We start from the raw sequence: 18809 nt of genomic DNA, 5'->3' as shown, positions 1-18809 counted from the left end.
GGAGGTTTGAAGTTTTGAATATTTTACATAAAGTATATAGAAGTCTTTCAATAGCAAGCCTGCCACTTATTTCTATGTATCGCACTATGCAGCATGAGCAAGACTTTTTCTTGGTTTTATCCTTGAATGAAATCTCTGAATTTTGATAATTTTAGATCCCCCCCAAGCCTTATGAGCAAACTCACCAAATTTCAAGTCAGTTGATCAAACCCTGTAGGAGGAGTTCAATCAAATCCATAGGTGACAAACAGCAAAAAACGGGACCAAAATCCCACATGGCTAACTTCCTGTTTGTTGTGGAGCAACAAGAACAGTGGTGCAAGAGAGATTTGTTTAAATCTGGAGAAGTTCTGTAAGTGTACCAAATCTCATACCTCTACTATGACGTAAGCTAAGTGAGAAAGGTGCTATGAAAAATTACGGGCGGCACTGTTCAGCTATTTCTGTATCAAATTTCGCAAAACCATTTAACTACTGAAATGCCCACATAACTGATTTGTATTCAAAACTTGGTGTTTTTTTGTATATGTTTAGAGCTTCATATATATTTTTCCTCCATTATTTTCAGGAATGATAATAATAAACACTCGAGTTATCAGAGGCTTTTGCACCACTTTTGCTGCTCAGGGCAAATTCATTTTCCAGTTAAGGGCTAGCTAGCTAGCTACAAACCCTTAATACTGCATTGTTTCTATTTAGATAGCAGTTCATGGTTATTAATACTGATGACCTTAATGATATGTCTCTTTAACTAGCAATATGCTAGTGAAAAAGAGCATGTAGCTATAAACATTTTTCAATTTTCATAGCTACATTATGAAAATTTATGATGTATTGAAAAATAAATTGTATTTCCAAAGATTCTCATTACAACGGGTAATGAAAATAACACATAATATTAGGTTCACAAGGACCAAGAATTTAATATGTCTGAGAGAAATAGAAATCATAATTCAAATGGTTTTATAGAATCTGTATTCAAATTAGAATAATTCAGCCCAAGTTTGATGAGTTTATATACTGTAGTCTTCATGCTCATCTTAACCTCAGTTGGTGTATTAAAAGAGAATGTTTTGTGTCCCCTTCTGCTGACTGATACCTTTGAATAATGACATCACTTGATCTTTAGAAACCTCTGTGTCCAAAGCTAAAATCTGTTTTAACCTAGTTTCAGCTTGTATTTTAGAAGGTCTTCAATTCAAAATGCATATTTTTACAAAGGTGTGCAGGCTTTTTCTTCCATCCAGTGTGTGATCTATGGCATTTGCTATTGTAATATATACATAAGTTACAAAAACAAGCCACGCCCACATAGCACACAGCATAAAGTTAGGCTATCCTCTAAATTCCATCGCTTATCATAATTTATTATTTGTTCAACACAAAAAAATAATGCTCCCAACAATTGTTTTCCCACTGAGGAGTCTTTGTGTGCTTTTTCTTCCACAGTGTATTCTTCTATATCTGGGCGATGCCTGAGTCAGGATTTTCAAAGCTGACTCAGAGTCAGCATCTTGGACCGATTCATCTCGTCTGTGCGTGGGGCGGTGTGGGAGTTTTGTCGTCCACTCTAAGAACGTCTTATGGTCGTTTTCACACAGAACTGCCTCTGATTTCCAGTCTGTGTCGGGGTAAATGTCCCTAAAAGTTTAGATCCTGTTTTACTCGCCCTTGCTCTCGTTAGCTGCTCCTCCATTACAGATGAGCGCAAAACTTTGTCAATACTTTACTAATGTTGAAAAAAACACAGGTTTGCAAGTTTCCATTAAATAAGAACCACAATTAAAATCCCACGTGTAATAAGTTTGCTCATGAGATAAGTCGTTAAATTAAAAAGACATGCTGCAGCCTTGTCCTCCAACTACTTCCTATTATCTTTTTCTTCATGGTTTGCTCCAGTGGCAACATCCGGTTGTTGATCATGTGACTTGTTGATCACACATCATGTGTGATGTGAAAAACGGCAGTTCTGGGAGATAATCCAATTTTGATACGACTAAAAAGCCCCTCCTCATTCTAGCGGCAATTTTTTAACGTATTTTTTTTATTGTTGGGTTTGCATTAAGTGAATTTTTAAAAGAAATGTTAGATTGTACAATTATATGGTCAATGGAAACATAGCCATTCTTACCTTATCTCCTCTAAGGCCTCGATCTCCAAGTCGACCTGGCATTCCCTGTAAAACACAGCAGACAAGCAGATATATGAGCGGACTATCCAGAGGACATTTTTCATTCTTTAATGTAGTTCTCATTAGGAATCCTCACCTGTTTTCCTTCAGGGCCAATGGGACCCGGTGGACCCTGATAATCAGAGCAAAAAGTGTGATTAATCATAAATTGTTGGTTTCTGCCAACCTAAGATAAAGTCAATACTAATCCAGAACTCACCGCAGGTCCTTTGGGCCCGCTGAAACCTGGTAACCCGGGGTTACCTGGTTCTCCCTTGTCTCCTCTCTGACCCTGTTGAACAGCAGAGACACGGCTGTCCGTCACATGGCTCACATGTACGATATTGTACTTGTGTTCAAAAAGGATTCAGTGAGATTACGCCTTAGCTACACTCAGCTACGCCCCGGATAAAAAAAAAAAATCTCAGGAGAAAATCCTCTGGCCAGCGCTCAGAGATTAAAACTCATATTTACAGGCACCATGCAGAGCTGAGGACAAGCTAGTGGTCTTTCTATCCAGGGACAGTCACTCACTTTCTAGTCATTTCCCAGTCAGTAATGCTGGAGTGACTTAAAGGACCAGCACTATGTGTTTTCCAGCCACATAGTGCTGTTTTATAACACAATCAAGTAACTATGTTGGCTTCATTTGTTATAACAATGTCAAATATGACTTAAAAGAAATTTGACGTTGCAATTTAGCACCTTGAAATTGGGTCTCTGCCTCTTTAAAAACTCCTGCTCTTTCTGAAACTCCACCTTCAGGAAGTCATTAAGATTAATCAGGTTGTTTGTGATTGTTTCAGGCCTTTCAGAAACAGAGACAAATGTGGAATTGTAGACCCCTAGTGCAGTGGTTCTCAAATGGGGGTACGTGTACCCCTGGGGGTACGTGGAGGTACTGCAGGGGGTACGTGAAGCTTTTCAAAATATCTTTAAAAAATCAGTAGGCTCCTCATAATAAGTCTTGAGAAAAATTATTTTGTAAAAAGTTCGATAAAATATAAATGTGTGTTCATGCACTGAATTTTATATTCAGTATTTAGTTTCAATATCCTTTAAAATAAAACGGTTTGACTGGTTTTATACCTTCCTGGTGGTCACCGTCTTCTGTTTTTCTTTTTTGTTTAACCATGTAATGTTTGCAATATGGATGTATTTGTCAGGTTCACTGATATAAGTTGTTTGGCTTTAATAAATCAGACAGTGATTTTACAGCACTGTACCTCTTTTTAATTCCAAAAATGTTTTGCCCGTGTCAGGGGGTACTTGACTAAAAATATATTTTTAAGAGGGTACATCACTGAAAAATGTTTGAGAACCACTGCCCTAGTGGACAGTTCTGTTTTACAAAGAATAAAAAATATTTGCAACTTTTATTTAAATCAAACTCTAGCAAACTGTGAAGAAAAGGAACAACAGAGTTGAATAATTAACCTTTGAAAACATCTTTTTTAAATATTCGTCCATGTGAGGAGGTCTTAATAATAACTGTGTGAAATGTTTCCTGTTGCGATACACATACTGAGGTCTAAGGATTCCAAGTGAGAATTTTCATGTCTGTATCAAGACTTTATTTATGCTGCGACACACAAAATTCCACATGCATACATAGATTTCACCTTATCGAATGATTCTGACTCGCCAACGACCATATGTAACCCAGGTGTCCGCCATGACCCAATCACCTTCCCTTTAAGTTGATTGTCATGTGTGCTTCCGGGTTTTTGTTTTTTCTTCCCCACCTTGCTGCTACTCTGAATCGACTCATCATTCATATGTAATCTCTAAAACTTGAAGATTGCTGTGAGTTGTTAAATACCATCTGACTTGACGTTGTATAGTATCTGCAATGATAGCGGCGCTAATATTTCTCTCCCGTTGAATCACTCGCCAGGTTGTGATCTAGTGATGGTGAGATGAAGCCTCATGAGGCATTGAACCACTTGAGCCAACTGGTTCGAGAAAGGGTTCATTTCTTGAGGCTTCATGTGCACACGAAACCACCTACTGGCCAGGTGTATAATCACAGCCAGCTGTATCTTAACACGTGTGATGCATTGAATTTTTGTCTATTATGGCTCTTGGGAATGACTTCACAAAAGATGTAGGACGAAATCATTTGTCTACATAAATTATGTATACACATATGTGTATAATAAAATATTGTTTGAATGTATTCTCTGTGTGTAATTATTCCCAAAATAGTAGTGTCATGTGATATGGCATGTTGTGTAATAAAGTTTTTCTGTGACTCTAGAAAAATGGCATGGACTTAATCAGGCAGAGGACAGTGAAAGTGCTTGTGGAACTAGGGAGGGGGCAGTGAATAGGCTAATGCTTGTGTAACTTGGATGATTTCATGCATTTTTATTAAGAAACAACAATTTCTCCACAGTTTTTGGTTTCAAACGATTTCTCTTTTTTGACACTACATGGATGAGGTGTTATTATTGTACCCCAACTCCTTGGAGCACAATAAACACCTCACCTTTACAGAAAATAAGAAACAGTGAAAAATACAGTTCCTCATAAGCAAACATAATGCATCTGCAAATGTTCAGTTCACCTTACCTTGTTAGGGCTTATCAAATCGAAAGAGGAGGGGAAATCCTCCTCTTTCTCGCCGGCTCCATCCTACTCCTATCCTGTCCTCGCGCTCCTAAATCTCCTATCTGTCTATCTTTCTCCTAAACTCTCCAAACACCAAACTAACTGTCTCAAACTAAATAACCACTATCCAAACTCTGCTATCCAAACTATCAAAACTCTATCCACTCTCTCAACTGACCGCAACTCGCCTACAACAACCCACATGAATGGAGCCTGTGGGGTTTCTAAAGCTGTCAAACCCCGCGCCAAACTCTGAGCCACTTTCCGAAGCAGTCACGTGGTACAGCCGGGCAGCGAGGCTTCGGACGTCATCGTTTTCGGCTCCTCCCCTAAATGAAGCAAGCCTCGATACGCGCTTTACGGAAACGCCCCCTCCATTACTCTACACACGCCTCGAAGCCTCGGCACATCACGTAACATCACTATTGTGATCCATTGAGAGCTGGTGAACCTTCCTGTTTTGAGCAAGTTATCATTGCATCCACCTCCTCAGATAATCCGTTACTCGACGGTGAGTAGATAATAGGGCGTTATTTTCGCTCTGCTCCGCCAGTTAGCATTAGCATTAGCATTAGCTCTGATCCATCGACAATCAGTAGCCCACATCAGTTTAGTCTACTTATTGAAGAATCACACTGTTGCAGCCGAATTAAAGACCACACCTTTAATATTTAAGGGTTTACCTTTCAACTTTAGATTTGATTATTTTTTCCATGATTTCTTGAAATTTGGTACCTAATATGATTTAGATTGTAGCTACTTTGATCAATCACATTTGTAAGTTGATTGATTTGATTCAATATTGGTTGTTTGTAACGACTGCTAATTATATTATTTAAGCAATTTTGAACTTGAATTATGAAGTGCACTTTTTTAAAAAAAAGGATTTAAATTTTTCTTTTTATCTTCTGTGTTTTTTATTTTTTCTATGAAGTTGTTAAAATATAGCAAGTACGTATTTAATTGTTTTCTTGTCTCTCCCATTTAGTTTATATAAATATAATGTTTATATATGAACTTAATGTGTGTTATCTGGCCTTTTAGGTCAGGTTTTTTTTTCCGCCTTTGCCGTCGCATTGACTCACTTGATGACGGAAGATGGCGAGCTACTCACCCACCATCTGGTGGTAGGAAAACGGAACTACACTTTCCCTACAGAAACGAACTAAACTCTGAGTATTGAAAAGGGAACATAATTATTCTCTTTTTGTTCTTGGATCTATTGTGGACTCTATTACGTTTGAAGTATCACTGATTATTATTATAATTGTTTTTGGAAATTTATTGTTTTGTTGTTTTGGTATTATTATTATTATTATTATTATTATCATTATCATTGCCACTGCAATAAATAGCAATATTAACAAACTTTACTTTTTTGTATCAGTTGTATTAATTATTCACCCCACTCATGACTCCGTGCCGTACCTACTTCTGATTATACAAACTGGTTAACACTACACCTCGCAGTCAGATCTGCTCAGTTGAGAAAGGCGCTACACATATCTATCATCTGATGCACAAGCCAGGAGGCGGTCCGGTTCCACCCATTACCTGTGCCGGGCCTTGTCCTATATCAGCCACAGCCGCTGTCATTTCTGACTCACTCTGGGAGAAGAAGACTCCTTCCAACTCCAGACATCCATCACAATCTGACACCATGTCTCTTAAGTGTCCTTTAGAGCTTTTAGATGTGCAACCCACACAACATGGCAACTCCTTCATAACTGTGTCTCATATTTCTTATTTTTTTCTAAGACATGTAGAGTATCTGCTGCAGCACAGGTTGTGTTATTTCTGTTTTCAGCTACTTTAAAGGGGTAGTAATATGTGCTCTCCAGGCCTGTGGTGTCATCTTATAGCACAGTCAAGTAAGTATGGTACCTTCATTTGTTATAAAAATGCTGTTTATATCAAATATGACTTAAAAGAAATTTGACTTCCTAATTAACATCTTGAAATTTGGCCTCTGTCCCTTTAAGAAACTCCTGCTCTTTCTGAAACTTCAGGAAGTGATCACAACATGGCTCCTCCATTAACTCTTCAACATCGTTTTTACCAGCGTTGCACTGAGAAGTAGCAGAAGAAATTCAACCAAGTGTTTGCTAATTGCTGCTGGCTAGTCTGAAGGAGCTGAGCCGGGCTCTGTGAGGCAGAAACTCAAAAAGCTTGGAAACTGAATGGTTGCCATGGAGATGAGAGGATTTCTCAAACATGCATGAAAGGATCAGAGCAACACTCTGAATCAGAATATAGTTTATTGATCCCAAAGGGGACATTGCTTATTTGTTGACAAGCTGCTCCCATCCAAAGTGTTTAATATTGCCAAATATAAATATAACCATTAGTGATATCAAATTTAGAACACGCATACAATTATAAGTCATTTAAATACGACCTGAATATAAAAGAAATTCAAACAGCAAAAACAAGCATGTTGGTTTTTATCTGGCCTGATCAACATGACGTAAACTTTTGATTTGTTAACATTTTGGATGATGGTTCAACTTTGTTCTGGATAACAAAGATTTTCTTGTCTTCTAAATTATTTGCAACGTTTATGAAGCGCACCAGAACACAAATGTCTGCCGCTGAAGCTGTAGGAAGTTACTCACCGGCGTTCCAGGGAGTCCTGATTTTCCAGACGGTCCCGGCTCGCCCGGCTTACCCTGGAGTGTAAAAATGAAAACACAAGTGAAGCCGACGGTGATGAAGAGCTGGAGAAATGACCCGAGTGTCAGTTGTTACGACCCTGATCTATCAGTCTGCTTGACTCTGTTGCCGTTGTCTGCATCAAACACTCACCGGCTCTCCTCTTGGTCCAAGAAGTCCCTCGGGGCCAGGAGGCCCTTTGGGGCCCTGCAAAACAACCATCAATGTTTTCAATATGTCCTGCTTTTTAATATCATCCTTTCATTAATGTGAAAACCTCTATGCTTCAAGTTTTAATGACATACTTGTCCAAAAGAATATTGCGTGTCTCCAGCCTAGGGCTTCTTGTGGAACCATGAACAATTGGTCTGTAGTGGGTTAAAATGATATGATGCAGAAAATCCTCTGTACAGTTTAGATGGATAATAAAATGGAAAGTGTTTGCAGTTTGGGAAGTATTCACCAGAGGTATTGTATCTTATGTTTTGAGATTTTTTTGTGTTCTCTTTCTGCTTTAAGTAATTGGGAGTCTGGAAGAGTTGGCAAACATTTCCCTTTGTTGTGTTCAGAATTTTTATGAGTTCTGATGATCCGCCCTCATCTTTGCTGGCCTTGCATTTGCTGTCTCAATTGGTTTCTTTCATTAGATTAAAGTGGATTGAAAAAGTATTCACATCCCTGAGGCTGTTTCACATTTTGGCAAATGTCAGTTTGTTTTTATTTTATTTTTTTTCATGGGGGGGTTGGATGATATTTATTGGACCAACACAAAATAGTGCATGTATGTAAAATTCACTACGTTTCCAGAACCACCTTCACCTGCTGTTTCATCTATTTTGTCTTTTGATGTTTACCTCTACCGGTTTGCACAACTGGGCATTATTAGCTCATCCACACTCAAGTAGATTGGACGAGTAGTGCCTGCGAACATCAATTTTCAAGAGTGGTCACAGATTCAGGTCTGTACTTTGACTGGGCCACTGCATGATCGACATGAGGGGTCGATGTAAGGACAGCGACACAAGTGATTGCCGATACATCTTCACCCAGGAGGAGTTGCTGCAGGTAAACAACTCGATGCAATGTGCTGGGTTTCCTGAGACAGAAACCTTTTAATTAATTTGACAAACAAACTGAGTGTAATGCACTGATTGATAACTAGGATTAATTGCAATGGATTGAAATTACTTTTTTGTGTGTAAAATGCCTCGAGACGACATTTCCTGTGAATTGGCACTTTATAAATGAACTGAATTGAAAAGGTGTATTGATTTTTTTATCTGCAGCACATTGTATAAAGGTTCTGTGTGTATATATGAATAACTTTAACACCAGCTCTACTGAACAAATTTTTCCAAACCTCCTTTCCCGGTTTGCCGTCACGTCCTGCCGACCCGGGTTTCCCATCCTCTCCCTGTGCGGTACAGAAGGAAAAACACACAGTGAGGAACAAAAACTAGCTATAACAGTTACAGAACAGCGGCTATACAAAATTAATCATCATTTACCTGAAAGCTATAATGAAACCTTAAGCCAAGTCCACACTACTGAACATTACCTATTAAATTTTGCCTTCAGGGTGATAATGTGCAGAGATTTCACCTGACTGATGGTTAACGGCAGCAGCTAAGCAGTGCAGTGTCTATAACAATGCTTTGCACCGTCTCTAATAAGATATTTGCAGTGCGGACTGGCGAGGCCCGCTGCGGGGCCCACTGTGGGGCCCGCTGCGGGGCCCGCCGCCTGGCCGCCGCCCTGCCGCTCCCCGAGAATCTATCAGTAATGAGCCATGCCATTGTTCATGTCTCTGTGGCTCCAAGCTTCCTGCTGGGGTGTGCTGAGCTGTGTTAGTGGCAAACCAGCAGGTGTGCTGCTCCTTCTAAAGGAGGGGCGTGTGCGTGTGTGTGTTGGGGGTGAGGGGTGAGTGTGTGTGAAGAAAAAGAGCAGTGTAACACAGTGTAGCCTGACATCACAGTGCTGCACAGGCTATTCCTGGCTTTAAAACTTTGAATAGAGGCGTGCCGTGGTGGCATAGCGGTTAGCGCGACCCATATTTGGAGGCCTTGAGTCCTCAACGCAGCCGTCGCGGGTTCGACTCCCGGACCCGGTGATATTTGTCGCATGTCTTCCCCCCTCTCCTTCCCTGTTCCCTGTCAGCCTACTGTCATTTAAGGGACACTAGAGCCCACAAAAAGACCCCCTGGAGGGGTAAAAAAAAAAAAACTCTGAATAGGCTATAATCTCATGGGGACACAACTTTAACAATAGTGAGAAACAACAGAGACACTGAGGATGTATTTCCATTACAAATGTGCGCAAATCTTCATCCATGTTCTGCTAATGTCGAAAAAAAACCAACAACACAACTTTGCAATTGCAATGTTTCCATTAATTAAGAAAGGAAATTAAAATCACATGTGATTTACGTGATAAGTCATTAAGAATCATGGCAGCGAAGGAGGTAAACGGTTACATATCAATATGGTGTTAGAGCGACAAACCCATTTAGAAGCAGCTACGTATGCTGTGGTTTGGGGAAGTTGTAGTCAGTAATTTTACAGAGGAGTTATAGATTCAACACATTGGAATGATACACAACTTTTATTAAATGTATGATGCTGTGAAGGTTCTGGTGGAGCCAGCCGAATATTGTCTGAAAAATCAAACCACTTCCTGTCTTTTTTTGTTTGTGGTTTTCTCCAGTAGTAACATCCGGCTGTTGATCATGTGACTCGTGTGATGTAAAAAAAGTGTTTCCATCGCAGTTTTGCAAAATATATCTGTTTTGGTACGGCCGAAAAACAACCTTATCCTAGCGCAAAAAGGTTTTTACCAAAAAATTTGCATGTTTTTTTTTAAATTGGTGTGTTTCCATGAAGAGTTTTTACTTTCAGAATTTTTATTTGCGCAGTTCGACAGTTATTGGAAACTGAGCTAGTGCTAACTACTGTTATAGTTCTAAAAGTCATAAAGCTCATTTAAAAAGCTGGAATATCCAAACTAGCAGCTAACTGTGTTCCAAATATATATTTTTTACTACAAGTAATTTGGATAAACATGACGCTTTATAAAGATAATATGACTAAGCAAGTTCTGCATTCTTTGTATTTTTCCAGTGGATCTTTAACCACATATTATTTGGAGTATATGGACATATTTAGTCTTCATGGTTAAATAAAACTCACAACAAATCCATATTTAAAGCAAACCTCTACATCAAATTGTTGGTTTTACATTTAATTTCAGTTGCTTGTGGTGTAATTATGTTGGAACAAAAAAGAACGGCTTGAGTGCTTCATCAAAAGGCCAAAAGTAATGTTCATAGTGCTGTCCTGTACAGTATGTTCATTTTCTTTTTAAGATCTGCACATGAAAAACAACTGTTACCTTTTCTCCTGGAGGTCCAGGCTCTCCTCTGTGGCCCTTGAAGCCCTGGGATGAAGCGGAGCGTTAGTCGTTTGGCACTGTGGAACTTCTTCTATCAAATCCGATTAGTGTTGCTTACTTACAGGGAGTCCCCGGACTCCAGGGTTTCCTGGAGGTCCAGGTTCACCTTGTTTCCCCTGGAAGGAAAGAAACAAATGATAGAAATGGTGTCAGTAGAGTTTTACGTCTGTGTACACAATCTAGGCCGTGTTTTATAGACGTATTATACCAGATGTTCGTTGGGTTAGTTTTGCCTACTTACAGGTTCTCCTGATTCACCTGGTCTGCCATCTTTTCCCATTTTTCCAGGCTGACCCTGAATGTTTACAAAAATGGTCATTTAGCATCTTCAACTAGTGCAAAATATTTTGTCAGAACACAACACATGAAAATGTTCTTTTCCCTTACTATCAAGCCAGGAAGACCCGGTGGTCCTTGGATTCCTTTGAGTCCCTCTTTGCCCTGGAGAAAACAAACCCGCCGTGGTCACCAGAGAAAAACAAGACATGATTAATAGCTGCTATTACTGCGCGTGCTGGCTGACCTACATGCTAGAGACTGCACAAAATGACATATGGGAAATGAACATTCTGAGAGGAGAGTACAGCAAATGCAGCCTGACCTTTTCTCCAGGGGGGCCTGGGGGTCCAACTTGGCCAGGTTGGCCGTCGTTACCCTAAAGAATAAAGATGTAGTGTCAGTGAAGATCAACAGAAATAGAAAACCATGCTATAGCACCAAATAAATGTGGCCTATTTGCAAAAAAATCCCAAATGTTCATGTTCTGTAAATACTGATCACTATTTATAAAAAGTTTTTAAAAAAGCTGCTTACAGGAGCACCCATTAATCCTGCAGGACCTGGATGGCCTGGCGGTCCTGGATGGCCCTGTGATGAAAGCAGCGATGGTTAAAACACAGCTACCCAGTTCAGCTGTAGTGCCTTAGAAAAGTATTCACAACTTTCTAACTTTTCCACAATTTGCTACAATTACAAAACATCAAGGTCTTGGAATTTTACGTGAGAGACCAACTCCATGTAGAGTACGACTGCCACGCAGAAAGGAAATGACAACATGATGTTGACCTTTTCATACAAATAAAATCCATAAATCCCATCTCACCAATCCAATCTGTCTTCAGAAGTCACCTAATTAGTAACACCTATGTGTTTAAGTTCATAACGGTCAAAGAACACACCATAAAAATCAAGGAACACATGGGGGTTAGGTTATAAAACAATATGCCATTCTCCTACATCTCTAAGATATGTCTGTCTACTAAAGCTAACAGCCTTAGCTATTAGCTTTGGGATGTAGAGCTTCTCTAAACTTTAGTAGAAGCTTAGAGAAGCAATCAAATGGTTCGTGGTGCACTCCACAAATCTGGCATTTGTGAAAGATAAGCAGATTGTTGAAATTAATCCTGTTAATTATTGGTCAATACTGTCTGCTGTAATAGCTGCTCTGGTCAGATGAGATCAATGTAATTAAAAATTAGTACTTCACACAGTCTCCACTGTGGCACCATCATCCCTTAGGGATAGGTTTTATCAGGGAAAGATGGATGCATCTAAAATGTAAGAAATTCTACAAGAAAACCCATTAGAAGACTCGTCTAATTGAACAGTACACCCAATTACAAGCAGAGCTACGGTATATATATTAGGACAAACATATTTTAAAACATGTTTTAAAATGGCCCGGTCAAAGTCCAAACTAAAAACATATTGAGAATGAATACATCTACATGTACAAAGCTGATGGAGACTGTCAAAGATTTGATTTTAGATTGTTCTGTACTTATTCACTCACACTTCTGCACAGTTTGTCCTTGAATGAATTTCACATTGTCTTCTGTAAATCTCTCTACTGGAATACAGAACAAGCAACCCTTTGTGCTACACTTTACTTTCTCTGTGACAATCTGTGTTGCCACTACCTTGAAGTACAAGCAGGTGTTCATTCTCTACTCAGACAGAGCAAACTCCCATGTCTGCCATATTGCCATGTGCAGTTTGGTCTGACATTGTTGTTTTCAATAAAGAGAAAGAAATACCACCCAAAAGTCTTTCAGCTTTGGTTGCAGCAAAATAGAGTTCAGACTCAGTGGAGTGAACACAAAGGCAGTCCGCATTTTATTATTGTAAAAAAAGAAGAAGCATGTTTTCTGTCCACTTCACAGTTATGCAATACTTTGCTTTGTTCTACCAGTTAACCCCCCAAAAAGACAATATGTGAGAACTCATGACGAATATACCTTTTCTCCTTTGTCTCCAGGACCTCCAGGAGGTCCTTGATCCCCTTTTATGCCCTGTGGAGAAACAAAAAGGCTTAAAAATTGCTGAAAAGGGAATATGTTAAGTTTTGCTAGAGATCTTGACACCTAGTAACCTAGTATATGAATTTTCCGATTTATGAATAACTTGTTAGGTTCTCCCATTGGAGCAATAAGACTGAGGCCACTGAGTAAAGTTACCTTCACGCCATCACCTCCAGGAGGCCCCTGAGGTCCGGATGGTCCAGGGGGCCCCTGTAATAGCACAGAAAGCCATCAGTTTCTACCCAGGCAGACATTGCAGAGCGCCACTGGTGGGTTCTAATAGTTCACCGTTGCCCCCCACAGGAAGCGCAGCTAATGATGCAGACAGAGCCTTGCCATCCGTCACAGCTACGGTGACGAATGATGCCAAAGCTCGGACCTCATTCGTCACAAAGGGTGAATTTAGTGAAGACACATTTATAACACAACTCTTAAAGATGTGAAAAGGTACTATAATAGACTTTAAATCGCCAGGGAGAACTTTAGAATAATGAGACCAGGGTAATGGCTTTGTTCTTACCGTATATCCATCTTGGCCATTTTTTCCAGGAGGTCCCTGGTGTCCTTTATCTCCTGGGACTCCTGGTAGTCCGGGCGGTCCGGGTGGACCTGCGGGGCAGTCTGAGCAAATATCCTAAAGATGCCACAGACAGGTTTGTGATGAAGTGGTTGGCCAGGGAATCCATGTGAATTCTTTTCTCACTAATGTGGCAGAGAATCTCCTTACCTTCAGATTTAAGTCGGATAGATCTGCTGATTTTCCCTGAGAGGCAGCAAAAAGAAAACAGTCATCAACAAAACAAGATTAAAGGCTGAATTCAGTGAGGATATTTATACTTCTAATAATTGTTTAGGGATAAAAAATTATGCTTTAATCAGTACTAACCAGAAAGATGCTTTAGCAATAAGCAAGTAAACTCAGTTTTTCTGTCTCAGATGATCATGCAAATGATTTTATAAAACAAAGTTTTGAAAAAAGGATTTTGTTCAAGGAGGAAAGAAATGTTGGCCAAACAAACCTGGCCCCAAGTGGGAAAAGTAATCAATTGCCTTTTTAGAATAGAATAGAATAGAATAGAATTACTTTATTCATCCCAGCAGGGAAATTATTTCGCAGTTACAGCAGCATAGATCTAGATTTAGATCATCAATCAATTGCAACACCATTTTTGAGAAAGCTGACTTTAATTTCATTAATGTCAGCCTTCACACTTGATAGTCCAGTAGACTTGGTTCTATTGGGAACCAAAATTACAACATTGTTACATTTTCAGCTGGTGAGGTTTGGGGTTAGTTAGGACAATTTTGTAAAATGTTTTTGGTCTGATTGCGCATTCATACCTCCCCAAATAAACCGGCACCTGAACTATAGCTGGACTAAAACTGACTAAAGAGGGCTGGTGTGAATGCAGCCTAAATTGGACCACTTGAAGTAGGCCATGATATCTCCAAAAACAAACCATCATTCACCAGTATAAAGAAATTCAACATTTACTTGTTCCTTTAACTTTGTGACAAACTAATTGATGGACGGACACAACTTTTAAACAATGGAATATAGAATAAAGTCTAGAATGATATTTTTTTTTATATTACTATTTTCTTTTTTTGTCCCTATTTACAACCTTTAGAAAATACTTACATTTGTTTCTATACTGTCCCGAATGTGTAGAAACCATGATTCAGAGTTGAACCACCCAAAATAAGGTTACATCATAGAGCTAACCAGCTAAAACAAGAGAATGTTACTCTGCTCAGCAAGGAAAGATCTGGGAGCCCAGAAAGGGCGAAATGGGAAATGCTGTACCGATCTTCCCTGGATGATAGGAGTTTTACTCTCTCTAAAGAAAAAGCTAGATGATACTTGAGTCACAGCTCTTTGAGCTCTAAAATGAGAAAACCTAGAGATTGAGTCATGAGTGCAAAAGCAGTTAACATGCAAACTCACAGGCTCTCCTTGAGATCCCTTTTCTCCTGGCCTTCCTGGTAAACCCTTAGTTTGGAGCAAAAGCAAAAAGTTACATTTTTAATTAAGGGTTATCTGGAAACGACCAAAAAAAAAAATCATCCACCAAATTCAAAAAAACCAGACATGTTAGATCAAAACAAAATTTCTGCATTATTCTTTAGTTACTCATTAGAGTTAAACTTACATTGTGCCCTGCTGGACCTTGAGCACCTGCAACTCCTGGTTGGCCTCTCAACCCCTGAAAGACAGACACACAGACTGAAGATAGACAGCAGAAAGACAGACATATTCTGTAATCTTCATCTAGTGAATAACTACCGCAGATCCTGGTTCCCCATTTTTCCCTGGAGGCCCCTGCAGAAACAAACATAGTAACATATGGATCTCTGCGATTCAGTCCACTGAAGGTGAATCATTTCGGCCCAGAATCATGTTCTCACCGGAGGTCCCTCTTTCCCTTCCCCTGGAGAGCCCCTGTCCCCAGGTAATCCAGGGGGTCCGCGTTGCCCAGGTGGGCCCTAAGGAAAAAATAAATATTATATTTTATGTTTGGTTAGCAATGATAAAATACCACAGTACATTTAATGTGGACCTGAATAGAATAGAATGACTTTATTCATCCCAGCAGGGAAATTATTTCGCAGTTACAGCAGAATAGAGACAAGACACAATAACAACTACCACTGAGTAGCAATTGTAGACAAAATAAAATAAGAATAAAATATAACATGCTGTTAATATAAAAAGCAGCTTAGAGCAGTCCTTGCAAGGATTCAAAATGCAGATACAGTATGTATATGTAAATATATGTACAGCAAGTGTGCCACAGTGCAGTTGTGCAAAATTGTACTGATTAGTGCAGAACAATGATTTAGCTTTTATTGTACAGTGAGATGGCATGTGGCAGGAAGGATTTCCTGTATCTGTCCCTACAACAGCGGAGCTGGAGCAGCCTATGTGAGAAGGTGCTCCGCTGTCTGTCCACTATGTGGTGGAGAGGCTGCTGTTTATTGTCCATAATAGACAGAACCTTCTTCAGTGTCCTCCTCTCCATCACAGTTTCCAGGGACTCCAGCCTTAGTCCCAGTACAGAGCCAGCTTTCCTGATGATTTAGTCTATTAGAGTCGCTGGCTCTGATGCTGCTTCCCCAACACACAGCAGCAAAGAAGATGGCGCCGGCAACAACACTGTGATAGAAGGTCTCCAGCATCTTGCTGCACACATTGAAGGATCTCAGCTTCCTTAAAAAATAGAGTCTGCTCATCCCCTTCCTGCACACAGCGTCAGTGTTAGATGCCCAGTCCAGTCTGTTGCCGATTACAACTCCCAGGTATTTGTAATCCTCCACCTCCTCCACCACTTCCCCTTTGACCTTTAGTGGCCGTGAAGGTATCTTCTTCCTTCTGAAGTCAATCACCATCTCTCTGATCTTACTAATGTTGAGCCTCAGGTGATTCTGGTCAGATCACTCCACAAAGCTGTCCACCAGTGTCCTGTACCCCCCCTCCCCTCCATCCCCTATACACCCGACAACCGCTGAGTCATCAGAAAACTTCTGTAGGTGACATGACTCAGAGTTGTACTGGAAATCAGTGGTGTACAGGGTGAAGAGAAAGGGAGAAAGCACAGTTCCCTGTGGAGCTCCTACGTCACTGACCACCACATCAGACAGGACACTGAAGACCAACCCTTACTCACCAGAAGAGGAAATATACATATGATTATTTGATAAGTTTACCAAAATAAGCTTTTCTTGCTGTAGACATGTAGGCTACTTGATTGTCCACCAGGTGGTGCTGTAAGCTACACCTTTTGGTGTGGAAGTTGCTACTCCAGGAAAAACATTCAAAACGAACTTTTTCCGGTAAAAGATGGATGTTCAAATTACCATCGAACACCCACCGAGAGGCGGCACAGACATGTAAAAAGATATTTCAGTTGGAAATATCTGTTTTCTACAACATATTGATAAATGTTGGATTCTTCAGGGCACTGAGTGAGAATGAAGCTTTCAGTGATACACAGGACGGCTAAGCTAAATTTAGCAAAGTCGTTTTGTTTGATCACTTTGAGGTGCTGAGCTCTATCCCTCATGGAAGATGCTGGATGAGGAAATGTTTGGAAGCCTCAACGTTACTGTAGGTTTCTACTTTCACAAAGGAGTATGCATTTTTTTAAAATGCTAACTAAGCTAACTGCTGAGATGCCAAATATGCTAGGTGCTAAACAAAGTTTAATATGAACCCTATATCTACACTGTTTCGAGATTAAATAAAGTACAACAAAATACTCTGGATGCTGTTCTTATGTAATAGTTTTGGCAAAAACTAGAATCACCAGGTGAAATATTTTATCAGTAAATCTCCATTTTTTTCCCCACCCATGCTGGGTTTTTTATGTGAGGTTCAGTTTCTGCAAGTATTAAAATCAGACTTTTAATACTCTGCCAATAAAGTCATAATCTTATCAGAAGTTGTAAAATTATGAGAAAAGGTCATTTTAATGAGATCAAAACCGTTACTGATGATAATCTGGTGCTAAAGTCATTTGTAAAACTGACACCAAAGAATAATTACACAGCTACATTAACATTTTATTTTTAATTATTTTCTATGGAGAATTTCCCATAAAGACACCATTTCATTCTCCAAATATACATCTTTATTATGGTAATATTATGACTTTATTTTTGTAGTATAAATATTGCTTTATTATTACAACAGTGACATAATATGACTTTATTACTATGACTTTATTCTCGTAATATCACTTTGTTCTAATATTACTATCACCTTATTCTGGCAATATTGTGACTTTAATCTCACATAATTAAGACTGTTCTCGTATTATTTTGAGTTTACTGTCATACAACTTTAATCTCTTAATACTATGACTTTCCTCTCATAATATCACTTCATTCTCATTTTCTCATTCTTGTAACACTATCACTTTATTATTATTATTATTGTTATTATTATTATTCTCATAATATTATGACTTTACTCTCCAAATGAGCCTGGCCCTAATGTTCAGTTGTACGTTTCCTCATTGAGACTAAATATTCAGTTTCCACATAGAAGGAATACGGGTGTGGGTGAAAAAGTTGCTGCTCTTAAAAACTTAATTAACAAAATGTTTTTAAATCACTATACCTTGACTCCAGGTAGTCCTTGATTCCCTGGTGGTCCCGGCTCTCCCTGTAGGGCACAAATAAAAACAATCAAACTGTTTGCACTTACTAAATTACTTTTTCTTCTTTTTCTTTTTTTTTTTTAAATCAATAACTTGAGCTCGTTGCCAAAATCTCCGTCAGGCGTGTTGCTCCAGCGGGGCCTCCTGGCAGCGCCTGGCAACAGTAAAACAACAGAAGTGCTGCAGGCCACAGTTGTTGTGCTCCTGCGCTGGTTTAATGCGATGCGTCCTTCCTGTTTGCGCCTTGTCAGCAGGACAGACGCATGTCTGAAGGAACGTGTTGTGGTGTGCAACTAAATCTGCCACTTAGGCTCATTTTCTGCAGAGACAGATGTTTGTGTTACTGTGTGGCTTGACAAGCAGAGCCGCACATGTTTACAGGGAGGAAACATGTGGAACACAAAAGGTTCAGAAGTGCAGCATGAAACATTTGGACTTAATTTGACTGTGGATTAATGTTCAGAT

The 18809-nt window shown here is 39.5% G+C and overlaps 1 protein-coding gene across 3 annotated transcripts in view; it reads right to left on the bottom strand.

The window, feature by feature from the left end:
• Positions 1-18809, bottom strand: part of col22a1 (collagen, type XXII, alpha 1) — an 80604-nt gene that overhangs the window by 4754 nt on the left and 57041 nt on the right. For all 3 annotated transcript variants that reach the window (XM_028036126.1, XM_028036127.1, XM_028036128.1), the window contains 21 exons: positions 18305-18349; positions 15592-15669; positions 15470-15505; positions 15336-15389; positions 15131-15175; positions 13910-13945; positions 13703-13816; positions 13339-13392; positions 13120-13173; positions 11696-11749; positions 11484-11537; positions 11270-11323; positions 11124-11177; positions 10945-10998; positions 10823-10867; positions 8796-8849; positions 7589-7642; positions 7399-7452; positions 2391-2462; positions 2268-2303; positions 2132-2176 (listed from right to left, as the gene is read on the bottom strand). In XM_028036126.1, coding sequence (XP_027891927.1) covers positions 2132-2176; positions 2268-2303; positions 2391-2462; positions 7399-7452; positions 7589-7642; positions 8796-8849; positions 10823-10867; positions 10945-10998; positions 11124-11177; positions 11270-11323; positions 11484-11537; positions 11696-11749; positions 13120-13173; positions 13339-13392; positions 13703-13816; positions 13910-13945; positions 15131-15175; positions 15336-15389; positions 15470-15505; positions 15592-15669; positions 18305-18349 — 1146 coding nt within the window. The remainder of the gene's footprint in view (positions 1-2131; positions 2177-2267; positions 2304-2390; positions 2463-7398; positions 7453-7588; positions 7643-8795; positions 8850-10822; positions 10868-10944; positions 10999-11123; positions 11178-11269; positions 11324-11483; positions 11538-11695; positions 11750-13119; positions 13174-13338; positions 13393-13702; positions 13817-13909; positions 13946-15130; positions 15176-15335; positions 15390-15469; positions 15506-15591; positions 15670-18304; positions 18350-18809) is intronic.

This window comes from Xiphophorus couchianus, chromosome 13, assembly GCF_001444195.1.
Source record: "Xiphophorus couchianus chromosome 13, X_couchianus-1.0, whole genome shotgun sequence".
Lineage (NCBI taxonomy): Eukaryota > Metazoa > Chordata > Actinopteri > Cyprinodontiformes > Poeciliidae > Xiphophorus > Xiphophorus couchianus.
Note: the sequence above shows the minus strand (reverse complement) of the source record. Positions and strands in the feature narration are given on the sequence as shown.